The 21,974-nt window shown below is 46.0% G+C and overlaps 1 protein-coding gene across 1 annotated transcript; it reads right to left on the bottom strand.

Moving 5' to 3' along the window:
- Positions 1–2,540: 2,540 nt before the first annotated feature.
- Positions 2,541–21,408, bottom strand: SLC26A3 (solute carrier family 26 member 3). The gene is made up of 21 exons (XM_040596747.1): positions 21,134–21,408; positions 17,399–17,598; positions 16,455–16,594; positions 16,237–16,347; positions 15,993–16,150; positions 14,783–14,947; positions 13,952–14,104; positions 13,087–13,169; positions 11,979–12,126; positions 11,734–11,847; positions 11,543–11,620; positions 11,014–11,109; positions 9,930–10,036; positions 9,592–9,661; positions 9,411–9,503; positions 7,948–8,043; positions 7,068–7,301; positions 5,374–5,428; positions 4,738–4,883; positions 3,866–3,931; positions 2,541–3,257 (listed from the first exon to the last, which is right to left on the bottom strand). The coding sequence occupies exons 2-21, from the start codon at positions 17,527–17,529 to the stop codon at positions 3,234–3,236; spliced, it is 2,268 nt and encodes a 755-aa protein (XP_040452681.1). The 5' UTR covers positions 17,530–17,598; positions 21,134–21,408; the 3' UTR covers positions 2,541–3,233.
- Positions 21,409–21,974: the final 566 nt, after the last annotated feature.

Genomic DNA, 21,974 nt, shown 5'->3' with positions numbered 1-21,974 from the left:
TGGAGTGAATCGGTCTGAGGAGGGCCATTTAGAAAAGAATATTTTTTTCTTAACCTGTCAGCAAATCCAGTATGGTTTTGAAGTGCGATATGTGGTATCCCACCAGCCTGACTTGCTTTTGCTGGGGATGTTGCCTGAGTCTGTATAGGTGCATGTGAGCACAGGACTGGAAAGAACAGACTGACTCAGAAAGTCTGGATTCCACTGGAATGATGTGGCATCGTGATTTGCATAAATATGTTAAGCCCTATCTTAAAAGTAGTTTAGGGTTTTTGCTCCTATTATTCTAATATTTCATCTATTTCACCACTGTGGAAATTAGGAACCATCTTCTATATCTAGCTTATGTTTATGTTTGGCCAGTTTATACATTATCATTTTTTTCCTTATAGGAAAATAGCCTTTCCTCTCTTAATTTAAATCCTGATGTATCTGCATCTCTTTTTGCCAGTCCTTAGATACAGACTCTCCATTCCGCAAAGATTCTCATGGCCGTTTTCCTCATTAATCACAGTTTGACTTCATCTTTCTTGAACTGGAGGGCTCAGTACTGAAGTTCAGAGTCTTTAGTGACATCTCCCCTGTGCATCACACAGCAGCACTAGTGTCTTCCTCATTCTGCTGGAGAAATCTGTTCCGATATCATCAGAATATTGGGGTTTTTGCAAGGCTGCATGAGAAAGGCAATTCTGTGACATCCTGACTGTACCTGGCTTTGGGCGCTGTTGTGCTGGCTGGCAGGTGACAGGTACTTTGCCTTGCCGGCAAGCCTGCGGCGTGCTCAGCAGGGCAGAGGGCTAGCACAGCTGCCCACCCCCCGCTTGGTGCCCGCAGAAAGCTGCGATGGCCACCGAAGGCCATGTCTCCCTCCCGCACCGCTTTGAGTCTGTGATCACCCACCGCAGAACCACAGCTTGTCAGTCGTCTGCAAATACACGCCTGTGTTTTCTGAATGCCCAACTTCTCTTACCTCAGTCTTCAAGCTTACCTCGTTCTTTCTGTGTTCAAAGCCTTCTCGCTTTAACGCCGTCTTCCAAGCTGGTGTTAAATCATTAAATTTAAATTGTAATTTAATTTAAAAAATTAAATCAAAAAAATAAATCTTTAGCAGATTTAATCAAGTAACTCCAGATTTTTGGTGGGATATTTGTTGGTTTTTTTAAAAGAAAATATTTAACAGAGTAGTTCTTCCTCCATTCTGGTGTTTACCTTTCATAGCTCCTCGTTGTCACCTCCTCTTTCGCACAATCCTTCTATGCCTTTCAGTGCCTTTAGTCATCTCCTCCAACGGCATTAAAAATTGCCCACATGGCATGGCAGGCTTTGCTCAGGTCCAGAGATGCGACACCTATGGCATTTCCCTTTGGGAGCTCGGTTTTCTAAATGTTACGTGTGCATATGTACCTTTTATAAAAGCAAGTGGAATTTCTCCCCGCTTATTTTTGTCTGGTTTTCCTTCAAATTTTGTTTTCAAGTCCTGCATACTACGGAGATAAAACTCATACTATGCTTATACATATTTTCTGTTACAATATATAATATAACACAATATATAATAAATAATGTATTATTTCTATTGGTTTTTCTTCAAATTTTGTTTTCAAGCCCTGCCTACTATGGAGATAAAAATTTGCCCAGAAGACTTTCCCCTTCCCTTTGGCCCTTCTTCGCTACAAGTCCAAATGCATGGTTCTGGTCACCCCAGCTTGGTTGAAAGTCAAAACTAGACTTGAAAACAAAAAACTCTTGTGATTTCAGACTGCTATTTCTTTTAGACTCCAAAGATGGCTCCATTTTCCTCTAGGCTGAAGATTTTCATACCTTCAGCAGTTGCTATGCTAAATTAAGAGCTCTGCCACTTTGGGCTGCGGCGTATGATAGCAAGGACTTTGCAAGGACGGTGAAGCAATGACATTTACTGTTAGCTAGCCACAGCTTCCGTAAGGTTACGCACTGAACACGCGCTGCCAAAAGCTTTACCACTGGTCAAACTCCACTGTCCGCGCAACCAGCTGCTGCCTGCCACAGGCTGCTCTCTGCTGTCCGTGCTGTTTCATCATCCTCCAGAGGCCAGACCACACTCCTCCTTGTCTCTGCTTCATCCTCCCACACCTCCTCAAAGTTATTTAACCACTTTGCTGCAGGATCACAGCTGCACATCGTCAAAGCAAGGCCACAGCTGCACATTATCAGTGTCAAACAACCCACTGTCTTGGCTCCCCTACATTGAGCGTGGGTTGTTTTTTTTTCTCTGAAATGCGTGTGCAATTTATCTTCAAGCTGTAGACTTCCAGCAGGAGTTAATTGATGGCGGTTGTGCAGGCTGGAGTGTCGGAGTGGACTCTTTAAAGTCCTCTGTGCACCCATCTAAGAGACCTGGGCAATCCAGCATGCCCGCCTGGCAGCTCCGCACCCACCGCTCCCCCCAGCCGAGCTCAGGGGCCAGCACATCTGTCCGCTCGCTGCAGGACACAGGCTGGGTCTCACTGGTCGTGAGCCACCTCGATGGTGTATTGACAAATGCAGCGAGCAATGCAGAGTTAGTTACCAAAATCATTATTTAATATTCGCTATAAATGTATCTTCTCTTGTGCACTTTGTATCAGCCCAAACCAAGTCAATGAGTCATGTCTGGATCTGAAAATGCTGCATCTTGCCGTAACAACGTTCATGTTTTACAGTAGATACGTTAGTCACTATGTATGCTGTGCTCATGGCAGGGACCTGCAAACAACTTCAGTAACTCGGTCTACTAGGTATCTTACAAACCATCAGGAAAACTTTATACAAGTTATATACAAGCTGAAGATAAAATATCACTCCCAACTATTATTTCTGTCTTATAAATTACAAGATTTCAAATATTTATATATTCTCTAGTAACTGTACAGATTGTCTACAAACTCTCAGGATAATATAGATATATGTACAAGTATATGCAAATAGGGTTAACATTACCTGCTTCTTCAGCTCTGTGGGCAGGGTGTCAGCAAGGTATGAAATAAGAAAATCTGTGTGATTTTAGCCTCCATATATGTACATAAATACATTTCTATATTTACAGAGACGCATAAAGCCTAACAAGGCCATTCCAAAACTTGAAACATAACTACATGTAGTAAATGCTTCTTAAGGTGTTTAAAACTATCCTTCTGTCTTCATGCTCACATCTGCGTTCATCTTCTGTAAGTGACGTGGTGTTGCTGGAGGATATTATCTTTAGAAAATTAAATCTAAAATTTTGTTTCTGCTGGAATCTGCATGAAATAAAAGGAAATAAATGTCACCCTCTGTAAGGAGCCCTCTGGTGAGTGATATGTAAGAATTTGCTCCTTTAAAGTGTTTGTGTGGGAAGGCTGTGGTCTGACATTTCCTCCTGATGGGATAGCTGTGTGCTGGATACTGCCCTTCTCTTTAAGTCCGTGACAAAAGCTGCGTGTCCCTGTCTTATCCCTGACTCCAGACTCTTCTTCTCCCGAGACATTTAGATAAATGGGACTAATGCTGATGTCTCTGCCACACGGACACTCTAGCAGTGAGCTCATCGTGGGGGGACTGTGGCCAGGTGAGGAGGCCAGGTGAGAGCCTGGTGAGGTGGCCTTTGCCCACCTTCCCTCTGCAGACCCTCGGTGCACAGGACAAGGCTTGTGAGCCGAGCCCCAAGCCTCTTACTCTTCCTGTAAGGTTTGCCTGAGGTCAGATCCTATCAATAAGCTGGCTGGATGCTTTGTGCCCTGGGCTGACACAAGAGCTCAGGGATGAAGATGCTTTTCTTATCTGACCCAGTAGCTCCCCCGAGCAGCCTCTGGGGCTGCGCTGCTGGTGGTGGGAGCGCCGCTACCGCTACCGGAGATGGGAATCTTACCGCGCACTCCCGGCTGCGCAGTCCGTTGCTGGGGATGGTGATGTAGTGGTTGCCACTACCCTTCTCCTGCAACAAACGCAAGAATTTGTGGGTTGGCAAATGGATTTCTTCTTTATTTTCTTTTCTCCTTTTTTTTTTTTTACATTGACGAAGGTCTTGCTTTTTAAATCTCTGGAACACACCTGGGAATTTGACTGGGAAGGAGGGAAGCTTTCACTTGTCAGCCCTTTATGCCCCCTGCCAGGTCTCTGGGTCAGTGCAGAGGAGCTGGACCACTCCAGCTCAGTGGGACTAGACAGTTTCCAGGTGAGTAGCATTCTAGGTTTGGTACTTTTAAACAGATTTAACATACACAGGATCCTTTCTTGCTCTTGATTTAAGAACAATCCCAGAAAGGCCATCGCCAAATGTGGCTGTACTAATTTATCTGCACTACCTTAGCGTTCCTTTTGAAGGCAGACCGTCCTGGGAAGCCTACATGCAAGCACATCAAGTCTGCCTTGCAAGAGCCGCTGCAGCGTGCGCAGCAGTCCCTGCCGGATGGGTGACGACAGAGGACTGCTGACGGCTGAGCTGGGATTGTGCCCCACGCTGTGCTCTTCCCAGGGAGGTGGCTTCAAGCAATGTCCACAGCCAGGCCAGTCTCCAGTGGGAATTATTCACTGCTTTCACTAGTGGCTGGCTGGGCACCTGGACCAGGGGCCAGTCTTGCTCTCCGGATATATTGGAGACCAGCTGAGTTTTAGTCATCAACTTTTTGAATATAGAGATGGTGTAGGGCACATGGCTAGCTATGCAGGGCACTGCTGCACGCCTGCAAATAGTGTAAAGGCACTAAGGTAGCGAAGGATGAAAACTGTATGTAGTCTTACCTCCGTGAGCTTTAATTTGGGGGAGCTGGCTATGTCCTTCTTCAGCAAAATGTGTAAAACTGCATCATGAATGGTGAGGAAAAATATGGATGGCTTAATCTCCTCATCAAAAAATGCACATCTCTCCAGTTTTTCCAGGAATCCCTCTGTGGGGGAACAAAATGAAAGCACAGACTGACCTGCAGGCCTTCAGAAGGGAATCGTATATCCTGAGCATGTCCACTGAGTAAACACAGGATTTGCGGGTATCCTGCACTGTTCTATTTATTAGAGCAGATGGGTTCCTCTTTACTGGTGTGGAGAGGGTGGAACATCATCGGTACTGCCTCGCCCGATGCCAGGCAGAAGGGAACCTGAGCCCCATTTCTTACGTAATGCCTAACCCAGGCTGCCCGATACCCCGGAGCTGTACAGCACAGCGGTGGCCACAGGTAAAACGAGCCGTCACACGTGGTCCCAGCCTGCTGGGACAGCGTGGGAGGGGTGACACCTCTGCTCAGCTGGGTCTGCTCGCTGTACAGCGCTGGAAGGTGTAACTGGGGTGATCCTCTGCAGCCGTGCTCAGTGGTAGACAGGGAAGGGCGGTGGGATGAGGCATCCATGGCGATGCCGGTGGGAAGGCAAGTACTTACTCACCATGTGCCCCTGCAATGTAAATGTCAATGTCGATCCGGACAAATTCTTTCAAAGTCTGTTAAACCAGAAGGAGGCACCATTTAGATACTGCTCTTTTTACTGATATCAGCCATTATGGTGATCAGCCACAGCAAATATACAAACCACTTTCAGATACTTGAGCTGTACGATGGTAAGCAGCTCTGAACTGCTGCACCAAGAGGCAGGACAGTCTCTTCACAGGGCTGCTGACAGGGACGGCCAGTCCTTTAGAAAAGGGGCCATAGTCCATACTGATAAAGGTGATCTTTCATCAATTGTATGGCTTTATTGTACCTACTCGACACATGATGAAACTAGGACTCCAAAATTTTCTGGAGAGATTTTTATAACTGGGAATTTGAGCAGAACTACAGTTCCCACTGATGTGGCAGGTGTTTAGTTCCAGTGGAAATAAATTTACACACCCTATGTGGTTATAGATAGTTAACTTCAGCTACTGCTGTTTGAAAATATTGTTCTTAGTGCTTTGTTCAAGGTCGTCCAGGGAAGTGAGAGCAGGAGCAGAAATGAAACTCCAATGCTCCAACTCCCAGCCAAGTGTTTAAAGCTGTATTTCATAGGTACATTTCTGTAAAACTTCCCAAAATCTTAGCAGGTGCAGAAAGGGTGCCACAGCCAACACTCTAATTCCAAGACAATTCAGATCTATTATTTAATCCATTTCCTAAACATTTTCTATGGAAAATGTACATTAAATATTCACATAAACTCAAAGGTTGCCACTGACTTTCCAATCCATAGAGGGATGTCTTCCTTTAAAAACAGGCTAGAAACACAGAATAGACTCAGGACGGTTTGGGTTGAAAGCAGCCTTAAATATCATCTTAGTCCACCCCCCCTGCCGTGGGCAGGGACACCTGCCACCAGGCCAGGTTGCTGCAAGGCCCGTCCAGCCTGGCCTGGAACACTGCCAGGGATGGGGCAGCCACAGCTGCTCTGGGCAGCCTGTGCCAAGGGCTCACCTCCCAATCTAAATCTACCCTCATTCAGTTTAAATCCATTGCCCCTTGTCCTGTCACTACAGGCCTTGTCTCTCTCCATCTTTCTCATAAAAACCCTTTAAGTATGGAAAGGCCACAAACAAGGTCTCCCCGGAGCCTTCTCTTCTCCAGGCTGAACAACCCCAACTCTCTCAGCCTTTCCTCGTAGGAGAGCTGTTCCATCCCTCTGATCATTTTTGTGCCCTTCCTCTGGACCCTCTCCAACAGGTCCATGTTGCTCCTGTGCTGGGGCCCTAGAGCTGGACACAGCACTGCAGGTGGGGTCTCATTAGAGCCAAGTAGAGGGAGACAACCATCTCCCGCAACCCGCTGGCCACGCTTCTTTTGAGTAGCCCAGGGTACCCCTGGCTTTCTGGGCTGTGAGCACACGTTGCTAGCTCATGTCCAATTTTTCATCCACCAGTACCCCCAAGTCTTTCTCTTCAGGGCTGCTTTCAATTCCTTCATCCCCCAACCATGGGGGTTGCCCCAACTCAGGTGCAGGACTTTGCGTATGACCTTGTTGAACTTCATGAAGTTCACATTGTCCCACTCCTCAAGCCTGTCAAGGTCTCACTGGGTGCCATCCCTTCCCTCAAGCATATCTCAAGTATAATTGCAGTCATATGTTTTTCTTTCATATAATCAACTTGTCTTGTGAATTACAATTACCTTTTGGAGGACTCTCATGGCAGAAAAATCAAGGAAGGACACGGATGAGAAATCCAGAATGATGCTGTGGATGTCGACGCGGGGCACGGTGATGCCAGGGGGGAGGTCACCACCCCAGTTGATCTGAACGGGCAAATCTGTCATGTTGGTGGGCTGGTCCAGCTCCTCTATCCTGTTGTTGTCTAATTCTTCATCTGACTCATGTGCATGGTTAGCCATGCAAATCAAGCCTTTCTGTGTTGACAGAAAAAAGTGTCGTAGTTAATACTTCCTTTTAAGACCCAGCCAGGGTAGTAGTGCATCTTACACAAGGGCAAGAGCGGTAGCAATGCAAAGCTGATCCTCCTATGAGATGGAGCAGGACCCATGTGCACTTTACGCTAGAAAAATTTCTGTCCTTTGTCTGGAGGAGTCTGGAAATGTTGGCTTTCCTCTCATCGGTCATTTAATCATTATCATAATCAGTTAATGATGGCTTTCTATTATTCCCTGAAGTCAATTGTCTGATATGCTTTAATTCAGTAATTTTGGAACAAGTCGACAAAAAGCATGCAGGATTTGTGCTGGGAGAAACCCAGCTTTATCCTACCATTAATGTAGCACGAACATCACCTCTGTGGGATCTGATTCTGCCATTTGATGCCAAACAAAACTCCAGTGGACACATACAAGCTCTGCTCATGGTAAAGCTGTAAGTCTCTAACTGTGAGAGCCATTTAAAACCTTATTTTTGAAATGTGTTTATGTCATGCAGTGGCAACTTGGAGAACAGCATATCTAATTAGGAGAGGAGGCAATTAGGAGAGGAGGCACTTCTCTGCCGTGTCAAGCCAGGGAGCTGGTTGCTTAACTGCCCCCCAGATGGAGTTGCCTTACATACGGGTGTCACTTGCAGCTCTCCTTTCTTCAGCATCTTTCTGATCTTCCTCAGAGCTTTATTGCGTTTCCTCAGGACTCTCAGCGGGTTGAAGCCAACCTGCAGAAACGGCACTTTGAATAATTAAAAGAACCCAAACAATGGCACCAGGAGAAGGACACAACATCGTACGTGGCTTTTCTTTACAATCACGACGAGCATAGTTTGGACCTAATGTTGCCTACTACTTTTCATCAGTTCAAACAAGGCTCTTTGTCTTGGTTGGAAAGATGTCTACAGGTATGACTGCGAACCAGGCAGGCCCATCTGTACTAGCTTTACAACACCAGCATGGACAGCATTACCGCAGTGACGGTGCTGTGGCACAGGCCAGTAACTCCAGCAGGCTGGTGCAGTGCTGGCTGGCCCAGAGTGTGTCCTACTCGACTTCGCAATGGAGACGGCCACCCAGATGGCCGAGATCAGAGAGCTTACAGGTCGTATCTGCTCCGTGGCACCTGACTGCAGCATGGGTTGTGCACCCATCCTTTTTTATTTTCTGGAAGAAGAAAAAAAGTTGATCATGCTGGCTGCATATGTCTCCTGAACTTCCTAGCTGGTTTTAACAAAATTAGACGTCAGATCAGGTGAATTAGGCTAATAAGGGTTATGAAAACACTAAATTCCTGCAAGTCTCCTGCCTCATCAATCTAGTGGGTGGAGGCAGGAGGTGTTAGAAGTACTCATATTTGTAAAGAAAGAGAGTGGTGTGAGCATCTGCGCTCACAGGGAAAACCCTTCAGGCTCTTCCGAGGTGAAAGCCAAGCACACGGAGACCCGACTGTCTCGGATTCCCTCGTTCCTCTGCCAGTTTCAGTCCCTCCTGTGAAGAATGAACTACTCGTTACCCATGCTCATGGTAGCCACTGCTTATCGACTCCCTGCTAAGAGCAGCAGGAAGGGGAGGTTATGAGGGCACCTTTGGTTCAGCCTAGGGATGGGGGGCCCTCTGGCATGGTGCGGGCTCAAGGGTCCCGGCTGGCTGTGCTGCTCACAGAAAGATTGGCTGCCTTCACCCTGTTTGTCATGAAGACATCTTTGATAGTGTGATTTCATTCAACTTTTCTTCTGACTGTTGTGGTTACGGTCTTTGCAGCGAGATGAGTAAACTAGCATTTATTGGGTATAAATAATAGAAATGCCAATAGAATAATGTCCCTTTATAGTCTCTATGTTTGTACTACTTCCTTCTAAAGGACTTAAAATGTGTATATAAGTTGTTATGATATAAGTTCAGCATGAATCAGGCTGTTCTCTTGCTTAAGTACACATGGGATTACAGGAGTGGCAACAATATTTGAATAATTCATGAAAATTTCATCTTTGAACTGTGGACTGACTGTATATATAGTAACTACTGGGAAATCGTATTCACCTTAATGTGTTGTGCAATTTATATTTTCAGAACGACAGCCCCAGACACTTACAGCGGTGATGAGTTTCTCTCTGAAGAATTCAATATTAGCGAAGAAGATAGGAGACGAGCACCTGAAAATCTTCACTCCCTCTGGCTCATAGATCTGTACAATGAAGCAAAAGCATCAGTAACAACATCTGCTGTAGAAACACAAACGCAACAGACAATAGAAGAAACTTGACATTTCTTACATCGGTGTAATCCTTCCTGTTTCTGTAGATGTTACTTCTCCCAACATTGGCCAAAAGGGTGCAGCTTGGACTGTGAACAAACACACACACACACACACAATTGTTTGTACTCTATACTGAAGCCTGGTGGAAGGGAAGGATCAGAGAAAGCAACTTCAGCTGCAGTGTGAGGCTGAAGTGGGACCCCACATCCAAGGGTTTATGCCTGGAAACTGATTTTCCATGCACAGTCGTTGGACAGTCGGAGGCACGTGACTGTAGGCCTTCTCTGTACAGGGGGAGTTAGTTTATAACAGGAGGAAAAAAGATATTTTTAACCACATCCAACAAGTACTCACAGCTGGGAGCGGATCACCACGGTCAGCAGCTGGAACGCCACGGCGGTTGCAAGCCCGATATCCAGGCCAAGAAAAACGGCAGCTAAGAAAGTCACCACCCATATAACCTGTAACGAGCAGGTGGGTGGCAGCAGTTATGAGCATGTCGAGGACCTGGGTCAGGAGCACAGTGTGGGAGCAGCAACAGATCTCAGGTCTGGTCCGGGCTGTCCACCTGCCTTTGGTGAGGGGCTTCGTGTTTCCTAAAGTATTTTCTTGTAACACGGGGTCAGACTCAATGACTGGCACCAGGGGGTGTTTCTAGGGGTGACAATTCCTACACAATCAAGGCTTAGAACAACAGAGGTGTGGATCTTCTATAGGTGGTTCACTAAATGCTCAAAAATCCAGCAGAAAGGCAAGGTTACAAGTAAATCAGGATCCTGGTAAAGCTGAGAGAAGTAAATGTGCAAATGTAGGTGCTGTGAATGTACGTGACTGATAAGCACAAATGACTAGATAATACTGAACATTTTTTAACCACAGATCTCAAAGCATTTTTGTGTGGTAAATAACGGCTAGCTGGGAAAACTGAGGCCTGGAACCATTTGGGAACACAACAAACTGGCTGGTGAGAAGGGCAGGAGCCTAAATTTTCTGAGTATTAGAAGTATGCGGTCCTGCCCTCCAGCCACAAGCTTTACCATTTGGAGTAAACCCTTCAAGCCATGGTCGTCACTTGTTTTTTGCTGTGTAACTTCCATCTAACAGGCTGCGTGAGAATGTGAACGCATGGCCAACACAGCAAGTATTCAGACATTTTCTGTAACTGCCTTCTATATTTGATTTTATGTAATGAAATATATTTTAATATATTCTGATGAAATGGATGAACGTGAAGTTAGGTGAGAGAATCAACTCAAAATAGGTGGGACAAAAGGTAAAACACAAGCAAGGGCTATACAAGCAAAAAAAGGCACTCCACTATTGTACTTTCTGTTCAGTGAAGGCAGGTATAACAAAGGAACGACCTGTAAGAAATTTGCATAATAGATGACTTTTTCCAGTGTGCTTCATTCCTGAATGCTTGTGGGACTCAACTTACACAGTCATACTTGTCCTTCCTCCACAGGATGCCTACTTCCTTGAACTGCATGAGCATGCCTTTCAAGTTACCAAGAGCCAGAGATGCAAGGACTGACTGTTAAAAAGACAAAAATACACGTTGGATTTTAAAGCAAACAAAGAAAACGTTGAACATTGAGGCTCAAGTAAAAAAAAGGTCATACAAATAGGGCCAAAGTACAGCTGAAAGGCCAGGGAACTCCTCCTGGTGTATCGCTGCCCTGGAACACCCCTAGCTGTGGTGCAGTGCAGGTATCTGACTTGAGGTTGCAAATCCCACTTGTTTTGGGCACCTAAAAGCTGGTGCTGTAATGTTTGGTGTTTGGGCACTTGCATTCCCTTTGAGGGACCAGGTGTAGTGGTCCTCTCTGTCATGATCTGAGAAGAAGAACCAAGCTATGCAAAACCCTGTTTGGCTCCCACTGAAGCCTATGAACACTCCCAGTGACTCCCAGAACAGTCCTGTCTCCAGCAAGCAGGAGGAAGCACGGGGTGAAACTGGTGAATACCTTCTGTAATGGTGCCAGGAGAAATCCAATGGCCAAGATCACAATCAAGACGATGACAGCTGAGATAATACCAGCAATCTGCACGAGAGAACAATTCCACCGTAAGTAATTATCTGCAGGCATTATGGTCAGCTAGGAAAAAGGGGAGCTTTCCTGCATTAAATGCCATCATAATCTGTTGTCCTCTATACCTGTGTTTTGCCTCCTGTGCTCTCCTGCACCCCTGATCTCGACAGAGCAGTGCTGGAGGCGAATCCTTTGAATGAACCACCAACTATATTACCCAGCCCAAAGGCAATCAGTTCCTGAAATAAAAACAAAAGAGATTGTTCTTAAAAGCTGTTTCATGACTGTTATTCACAAGGCAAAGCATTCCAGAAATTACTTATTTCCCATTGACAAACACACGGTATTGATTTATGTGTGGTTTGCCTACCTGGTTGCCATCTACTGGGTAGTCATGCTTGATGGAATACACTTTAGCCACGGAGAAGGCTACTGCAAACCCAACAATTGCGATGGAAATGCTGTCGCCGATACATTTTTGGAGGACACCTACATCGGGTGCAACAGGCTCTTGAAATCTGAAAAACAAAAAGCTCTGCTCGTAAAGGATACGCCTAAGGAGACCAGCTGTCAAGCAAGGGAGCGAGGCAGCGGTCCACCTCAGCCGGAGCACTTTGGAGACATGCGACACAGAATTGCAGGTCTGAATTCTATAGAACTTTGGGGAATCCTTACTCAGGACAGGGACTCTGGCCACATTTGGCTCAGCTTGTGTCTCGTTTACTGGGCCAGGACCAGCGACAGCTTATTTTGTCTGAGGTGCACGCACAGTTCTGCATTCTAGCTGGACATGTCAGATCTCACACAGCGCTGAGGCCCTTGCACAGGCAATGCGCACACGGAAGGATTTCACTTAATTACGACCAAAAAAAATAATCCCCGTGTGACTCATTGAAGCACTTTAGACACCTAAACAAATATTTAATAAGTCCGGTAATATGGCATAGCTGGATGTACTTTCTATATGGATATATACTCTATATGTGGATGTAGTCTCTATATGGATGTGCTTCTGGAGGAGCAGATGTTGAGGCCTCTGGGGGTTGATGGTGCCTGGGGAGATGCTGGTGGCCAGTCATGGGACCAGGCAGGAGTACTGTGCAGTGTCCTGGTGGCCTCCCAGAGCTGGTGGTGGCTGCTGAACTGTGCACGTACTTCAGGGGAAACTGAGGGGTTCGGGACTGAGTAGCTCACTAAAAGGGACAAGCATCAACCTCCTGCTCAACAGCGGTTTTAGAAAATGAAGCATGCAATTATTTCATGTTGCAGTGTATTCTTTGTTGAGTAGATGTGCTCTAGTGAGTAACTTTTATCTGTTGAAAGTGTTTCCTTATATTGTTGAGAGCAAAATGTTTATTTACCTACTGAAAGAAAATGAAGCCAGTTATTTTAATCAGAATCATAGCTGAACTGATTTAACACTGACAAACTAGAGACAACGTTTTGCTCCACTGGCGAATTTTGAGTAAATCACTTACCCGTCTTCAAGTTTTCCGACGACAGCTACGTTAAATTTTTCTTCAAAATTAACAAAATAGGAAATCAGTGCTGCTAAGACTGTCTGAAAGGTAAAAATCCCCATCTCCATTAGTACATTCCAGCCAGAGTGTGAAGAAACTGTTAAACCCCATTACCTTCCCTCTCCCAGGCACCCTGCAGTGTCATCACTAGCGACAGAATTATGCCCAGAGTCTGCACAACTCTTCGCTGTCCAGATGTCATTCCTGAACCACCTTACGGGCGCGGGTTTAATTCATAAATCACAGAGAGCATATATCAAAATATCTCACTAACAACAGAGAACATCCCACCCAACAAACCAGGTGTTTTCTAACAAGGTGCTGTAATAACTCCGGGGGGAAACAAGCGCTACTTGCATCTACAGCAACATCCTCCAGGGCTTTAGGAGCTTGCTGCCCCTGTGAGAGGCTGCCCCCACCCCACGGCTGGTCAGGGCAGGCAAAACTCCCTGCTGCTGGAGGGCAAAACTGGTTTGTGCTTGGCCATGGATGGCCGGGACTTCAGTGGCTGGTGTGGTTCAGAGAGAGCCCAGCTGTGGGACTGCAGCTGGCTGGTGTCACAGACAGTTTCATCCAAGGGAAAAACTCATATAACATCTTACTCACTACAGATGTATTCAGCCGAGAACAGCTAAGCAGGGTAAAACTTTTTAGTAGAGGTAAAACATCTCGCAATAGCCCGTGAGTGTTGCCAATTCTTCCTTATGGGTAAAATGATAACCCAACTTTTAATGCAGAGCAGGAGAAGAAATAGTTAAAACTCTGCTTCCCATATCACTATAGTGGTGGAGCCATTGCGAAATCAAAGGCAAGTGACCATTACCACAAGGAGTTCGATCGGGATGGGAGTTGGTAACTTTGCTTTGTATCGATCATTCATTTCCTTCACCACAAACACGATAAGTAAGACAACAAGGGATGTGACTAGGTCAGCGACGTTTGTTTTTGTGATCTGGCTGAAAACGCTCTCCAGAGTCTGCAAAATCAGGAAGAAACGTGGGGTGTTTTAGAAATAGTGTCCTGGCACAGTACCGTTATCCCTTCCAGAAGAGCCCGCATTGCTCTGAGGATTGCAGCAGTTGGGATTTATTCCCTGTGGCACGGTGTGGACTGCAAGCCCCAGAAAATGTGCGTGTGCACTGTCCAAATGACGAAAGCGTCTGTGAAAGACCCTTCCCACTGCCTCTTGTCCTACTCCTCCTGGCACCCCCCGAGGGAGGATCGGAGCAACACACACGTGCACGATAGGAAACGTGAGCAATGGAATTACTGAGCAGGTGCCTCTCTCCGCTCCCCCTTCCCTGTCTTTCTTCCTTTGTCATCCAACAGCCCTCACAGAGTCATATCCAAATTTAATATCTATATACCAGCCTAGTAAAAGTGAATAATTAAATGCTTGAGGCAGAGCTGAACACAATTAAAATACACCAACACGCAATAGAAAATATTATCTAAGTAGCCCAAGGGGTGTAACTTGGTGTTTGGCAATAAATTTAAAGATTGGTCATATGCTAATAACACATCCTCTGTATTTTTCTCTCGTGTTTCCTCCTGCTTGGCTGTTTTTATGCTGAGTTCTCTTATTACTGCCTTGCAGTCAGATATACATCCCAGGTTTCAACAGCATTAGCAAATAATGAACACTTTCACTCACGTAGATGATGCCAAATGGTACATTAAATCCAGGGACAGGTAGCTGAAGCATGAATTTCAGCTGAGACACCACCACATGGATAGCTGCAGCAGTTGTGAAACCACTGATTAACGATTGTGATAGATAAATAACGATGAATCCAAACTGGAGGATTCCCAGGAGCAACTGAAATGCAAAATGACCATACATCAGTGGGATTTCCTTGTGCTTTTAAGCAATCTCTGTGACAAAGAGAACTGTGTTTAATGGAAACAAAGATTTTCACCTAATCCCATATGTCCAGGGGTTAAGGATGATCCAGATGATAGTGTCATCAGATTTGCAATCAAAGTTGAAATTTAGCAACAGGGAGCATAACACTAGTAAGAGTAATCACTAGAGCAGTTAAAACCTATTATTTTTATTTTATAGCTAAAATAAATCTCCTTAGTGTAGAGGACTGAAGGCGGTGGGCTGATCAGCATTGATAACATGCAGCTGTGGGCTTGCCCCAGAGGCAGTGGGTTGATTGACATGGATGATGTGCAGCTGTAGCTTGTTCCTGCTAAGTGGTTAAACAGCCCTGAGGAGCGTGGGAGAGGGGGTTGGGTGGGGGAGGGGTGGTCTGACCTGACCTCTGGAGGAAGGAGACATGGCATGGGCAGTAGAATCTTACAGATGGTAAAAGCCTTGTTGCAGCCTGCTAGTTTGTTTGTGCTGCAATGCCTTAGTGTCAGGGTTTTTGGTACCGATATTTTCACACGGTACCAGTGTTTCACGAAGCACAAATGTTACATGTTAGGAAGGAAGGAACTGTAGGAAGTAAGGATAATTTTTTTGTTGTTGTTGAAAGGACAAATCCAAATTCTTTGGCATTTATGAGACAGAGCTTTTATTCCTTTTGGTGTGTCTGCGTCACTCGCATTACTCTCGCAAATATATTTTTTTCCTATGCAGCAGCTTTGGGTTTGCTGGTGGGGGGTCAGCTGCGTGGGCTGTAGATGCAGGTCTGGTCAAACCCAGGATTTCGCAGCATGGGTCAGTGCCTGGTCACTGCAGGGGGGCAGATGCCTCCTAACCAGTGGGCCAAGGTCAGTTACGTGGGAAGGGGCAGAGAATCACTTTGGTGACCATGCCAAGCAGAAACCGAAGAGGAAGGTCAGTCTGCCCTCCACCTGCTCATACACGTGTATACAGACGTGTGTGGGCACACACACCTCTGTTCACCAACCTGAAAAACCCCAGAAAGGACGGTTACAGACGCAGCCACCATCACCCTCTCTTCGTTTATTGCTGAGAGATTCGTGGAAGTGCCGTTTGCAGCGCTGTCGTCGGGGACCAGCCTGGTGACAGCTCCCCCCACCATCAGGCTTAGGACGGGGAAGGGACCTGAGCAGCACAAGGCGTTCGTTAGCGACCCGAAGGGGCAGCGCGTACCTCAGCCGTGAGGAGGGTGGGCGGCGTGCTGAACTCACCCACTGATATATGTCTGGATGTGCCAAAGATAAAATAGACCAGGACGGGGAAAAACGCCGCGTAGAGTCCGTAACCAGGGGGGACGTTGACCAGCAAAGCAAAGGCGAGACCTGTGGGGACAGAGGGCCGGGGAAGGTGGCGTGCGTTGCGGGCGGGGGCGGCAGTGCCTTCGCCCCTGGCCCAGCAGGCCGCGGCAGGGCACGTTTCCCGCAGGTACCTTGCAGGACAGCCACGAGGCCCGTGTTGATGCCGGAGACTATGTCACTCAGGATCCACTCCCTGAAGCGGTATGCTGGCAGCCATGAGGCGATGGGAAAAAAACGCAAGGCAATTTTTTTGACCCTTTGCGGGGAGCAGCTGTAAAGACACAAAGAGGACAGAGCTCTGTCGGTAAACGGGTCGGCTGAGTCACAGCCTGTTTACAGAGGGGATATGAACGGAGGGAGGATTCCGGTACAGGCTGCCAGAGGTCAAAATCTCACCCAAACACAGCCCTGATCAACTTCCTCTGCTAGCTGTGCTTCAAGGAGGACCTGATGGCCTCCAGAGGTCCCTTCCAACCAAAATTTTCATAGAATAGTTTGGTTTGGAAGGGAACTTTAAACATCATTTAGTCCAACCCCCCTACAATGAGCAGGGCCATCTTCAACTAGGTCAGGTTGCTCAGAGCCCCGTCCAACCTGACCTTGAGTGTTCCCAGGCATGGGCATCTACCACCCCTCTGGGCAACCTGTTCCAGTGTTTCACCACCCTCAGCGTAAAAAAAAAATTCTTCCCAATATCTAGCTGAATGCAGGCTCTTCTAGTTTGGAACCATTACCCTTTGTCCTATCGCAACATGCCCTACTAGAAAGTCTCTCTCCATCTTTCTTATAAGCCTCCTTTAAGTATTGAAAGGCTGCAATAAGGTCTCCCCAGAGTCTGTGCTGCCAAGCGCCCAGGAAAAGAGAAGCTGCCTGGGATACAACTGCAGGAAGACTTTTAAGGGTAATAGCAGCTAAAATTCTTCAAAAAAATCTGACGCTGCATTTGGTTAATGAGCTTTAATTTGCTTTGTTGGAATATGAGGTGGAAGTTGTCAGGATGGAGTTCATGCTGTCCAAGAACAGCTCAAGCTGTTTCTTAGATCTATATTTTAAAAATAATAAAAAAAACCCTTACCGAAAACAGAGTTTCAGGTGATCCCAAAGGGTTTTATGGTATCTGTGCAGTTTCTCATGCTCTTCATTGAACAAATTCTCTGAGTACACAGGTCTGGCTACAACATAGTGGTTGCCCACAGGTTCTACCATTTCTACTGAAGTATCAGGTGAAGATGGTGACTCGTGTGTGCTTCTTTCTGGCCTTAGTCACTTAAAAACCTGAAATGAAGAACAGGGTTAGCTCCTTATGCACTGCGGGGCAGGTGGCCGTAGCATAGAAGAGTGAACTCCAAGCTGAGCGTTACCACCTTTGAAGATCAAAAGAGAGATGGTTGAGACACCCGCCTCACTTTGCCAAGATGTTGTCCTGCCCTCCTCCTCCTCCCACTGCAGGGCAGTGTTTTCTATTTCTTTCTAAAGATGCAGCCCAAAAGTGGAGAAGATGGATTACGAGTTAATTTATCTCAAAGCCAGCCACCTACAACCAAACCCCACCTCCTTCGAGAGAGACTAAATTCTTAAAGAACAAACAAGCAGATCCCAAGAGGTTTCTCCCTGTGGCGCTGCTGGGAGGGCTGGGATCTCGCTGAAACCCGCCGACATGTGAGGGGAAAGGCAGAGCCAAGGCAGGGCTCAGCCATCCTCTCTCACGGAGGCAGGGCTGAATCTTTCAGCTCAGGCCTGTGTGGTGAGGAGGTTAGGCTCAGTAGTAAAAAAGCACGGTATTGCTGCTTGTTATTTGTAAGATTTATTTCCACAGGTTGTCCGGGCTTCTTCTCCTATGTTTCATGCTCACCAACAATTTTTGCAATGTCTGACCTAAATACTGTTTTCTGCCTTGTCCCAACCCGTGTCTGCATGTTTGCGCTGAATAGAAACTCTCCTCAGTCACTCCAGAAATGACCCCTGAAGTCCACGTTACACATCAGGAGATTCAAGATCCGTTGCAGTCGATACCACTGGGTATTTTTCAGCAATTAATTAATGGCATCACTGTGCTGCCTACTGTGTTCTCTCTATCCCCACATTCTTTCCGTGTTAAATTAACTTAAATAGATGTACTATCTAAAAACATTTCTCTCTGCTGCAGCCACCATTGCATGTTTAAAACAGTACTAGTCCTAGACAGGAGCCGTGGAACTTGCTCTTGGTAGCCATGGTTGGACCAGCCGATCACTGTAGGGCCCTTCCAACCGGAACTAATCTGTTCTATCCTATTCTATTTTCTTTCGACTCAGAGGCAAAGATGTACTGTGGGAAGTAAAAAGTCTTTTGTGACACTGATAATAGAGCATTTTTCTGCATTTTCTCTCCGCTAGCACAAATGCGGCTCGGTGCCTTGGTGCTTGCTGGTGGGCTTGCAACAGATGCCCAACCAACACTAGCTCCTCACCCAGGTCTATCGCCTGACTCGCACTGAAATAGCTTATGTGCATTTCTGATTCAGATTCTTGTGTACTCAATTTTTGGAGAGATCACAGGACAGATTTTAAAGTGGCACAAGGCATTTTGCGTAATTATGAACAGATGGAAGGCTTTTCTTCTATGGCAATTTTGGCATTAAAATGTGAATCCCATCCTGAAACTTTGCTACAGCTCAGGGCCCTTTATTGACCTATTTCAAGTGATTTCATTTTAGTTTCCTCCTAGTTTGTTCTGGGGAAATTAGTGGATGAGTAGAAATTCAAATAATGACAGATGAACCTCTTAGATATGCTGGTTTTGTTGATACGCTGTTTTTCCACAAAAAAAAATCACTATTTTGGCAATGGATTAAAATTTTTATTATCTGTTTTAACATTTAAAAAATTAGACATGTAACATTTTCCAAAAACTGGCAGGTAATTATTCTAACATATTAAAACTCAAAATCTAAGCTCATTCAAGACGCTGATCCAAGGTCAGTTAGCATCAAACCCTGATCCTGAAATTGTACACTACCGTCCCCCTCTCTGTTGTCATCAGAGCTCCAAACCTGAGGGTGATGAAATTTCAGTGAAAAAAATTGGTTTATTTAGTTCTTTCTCTGATAAATCTGAGTGTGCTTAGATTTGCAGGAACAAGTTTTATCTATTAAAGATTTTAGAATGGCTCTGTTTCCTGGCCTGTGTATCAGTCTTATAGACTTCCCGTTGCAGAAAGGAATATTGCTGAAAGTCCTGTTGAATAGGTTTGTTCACTACGTTGTAGGGCACACGAGGTACTATTTGTACCCTACGAAATGTTCATAAGCCATAAAACCAAAAAGTGCGTGGGTTACTCTTTCGTTTCAGATTATCCCCAGTGCTGCAGCTGCTGTAGCTTTTGTGACTACTTCAGTTGTCACTCCTGCCCCTTGCCCAGCCTTTGTTCTTTCCTCAGGACAAATCCGATACCCCAGTCTCAGGCAATGTACAACATGCCTCTTTGCAGCTCTCCGAATGTCCTTTGGTTTATTAGTGCTGGTCTTGTGGAAGGTGTCAGTATTTTGCATGTATTTTTTCCCTCCTGCTAGGAACCCCAGTTTACTGGCTCTCCTCCAGGTTATCTTCGGGTTGGTGGCTTAGAGCTGCAGAAGGAGACCTGGAGCATCGCCCTGGGAATCTCATCAAGCTGAACCACGAGTCTGCTCTAGAGACTGTGGTGTCATGAGGCATCACTCAAGTTAAGTTTAACCAAACCAGCCTGAGCGCCTGAAGCACAGTGGAAGGTGCCTTCAACTTGCCTCCTGGCAGGTAAGTGAGACCATATGGTGTGGTACCTTGCTGCAGCTAGGTGACCACTGCTGTTAGTCACCTGCCCCACTAGTTGAGCTTTTCTAGTCTCATTCCCTCTCCCACGGGCTCTGTTGGCAGCTGTGACTTCAGCCAGGTGTTGCCTTCCTCTTGCTCACTCTCATTTTTTTCCCCTGTATGTTAAGAAAGATAGGGTGCCCTCTGCACGGGGAGGTTTTATTTGGCTGTTGGCACCATTGCTTACTTAAGACGCTTTAAAGAAAGTGGGGATATTGTAATTGAGTACCAGTGTAGTGGAGGCCAACGTCCTCCGCAAACCCCCTAAAAGAGAGGTCCGTACTCCAGCAATGCACACTGCCTTTCCAGAGTGCTCCCGTCGTGAAATTCTTGGACTCCTTGTGGGACACCACTAATTCGCACAATTCCTCTGATTACCTCTTTAATGTGTCCACTCACACATGGGGAACAGGAGCACAGACCAAGCTCATACTGCACAGCTGTTGAGTGGTAGGTAACAACTTTCACTCACTGTTGACCAAGACCAGGTCTGAACTGAAACCCCAGAGATAACATCCTGGTTCGGTTTTATTCCATATAGCCTCTGATCCTGTTCTGGGCCAGCAATTAACAGCATTACCGTCTCTCACACATAAAAAAATGTAACTCCACTACTAATCCCCCGCAACCGTGAACCTTCGGCAATGCATATTTTTGACATGTGTCGTTTTGTTGAGGGGATTAACAAAGGGATACTTTTTTCTCTTTATTAATTTATCCTAAATATTGACTAAGAAGTACACAAAAATCTGGTAAATTTAACTGAATGATTAAATATTAACATGCTTTGTCCTACTTTTCAATCTGTGTATACGCACTCACAAACTCTACTCCTCTGCAATACAAACATTTGAAAAATACAGACAAATTCCACAAGGAAAACTTCTACATTTTACAAGAAAAACAACATACGACTAGACACATTTCATTTATAAGCATTACTTCACATACCCCACATCCTGACCGGCAAGTCAAAATTGTACCTGATACAGGAAGCTCTTCAGAAGAAGCCACACCAAGATTTTATGGAAAAAGATATCCTTGAAATTTTCAGAGGCAGTGCAGGTATCTTGTGCTGTTCTTCATTTCAGAACCTCCCTAAATACTGGCAACACTTTAATAACTAACTTTAGTTAACTTTTACAAGAAAAGGAAGATTTCACTGTGGCCTTGACCATTGAGCCTATCCTCAGGAGGGATGATAAGAGTCATTTCTTAAAGTTCTCTGTGATATTGCTTAACTTTGGCGAACTGTTTGTGATTGGTCTGCAGAGACTAATATGGGAAAATAGAGGTGAATAAGAAGGACTGTCTGTTGCAATCCTGTGCTGTGCATCTGCCAGGTTTCTGTTGAGCACGGTGGGAAGCGGTGACCAGAGCTCAGCTATGGTACCCTTCGTTTCTGAAGGAGTGTGAGCCAGCGGGGAGGGAGACGGGGCCGCAGGGCATGCCAGATCTGGGCAAAGCGTGCCTCTCTCAACCTTCCCCTGAAGCACCTTTAAGGGACCCTCAGTTGTCTTTCCAGAAGGGATTCCTGCATGCTCAGATCATTGCCCAAAACAGCCTTTGCAGGGATTTCCAAGGGGCAGCTGTGACTTGGTGGAGCTGACAGCTGTGGCATCCCATGACAGACAGTGGAAAGGTGCAGACCATGTGTGCGGCCAAGTGTTGGGCACGGATGTGGCGCAGGTGGGTTAGACTCTCCTGTGGGATCCTGCTCCCCTCTGCTGCCCATGGAGGAACAGAGGGAAATCATTCTCCCTAGGCCAAAGTGAGCCTTTGTAAACATTTCACTGAGACACTAAAACCACCAAAGGAGATAGC

The sequence above is a fragment of the Falco naumanni genome, chromosome 5 (genome assembly GCF_017639655.2).
Source record: "Falco naumanni isolate bFalNau1 chromosome 5, bFalNau1.pat, whole genome shotgun sequence".
Classification (NCBI taxonomy): Eukaryota; Metazoa; Chordata; class Aves; order Falconiformes; family Falconidae; genus Falco; species Falco naumanni.
This window is presented reverse-complemented; position numbering and strand designations above follow the sequence as displayed.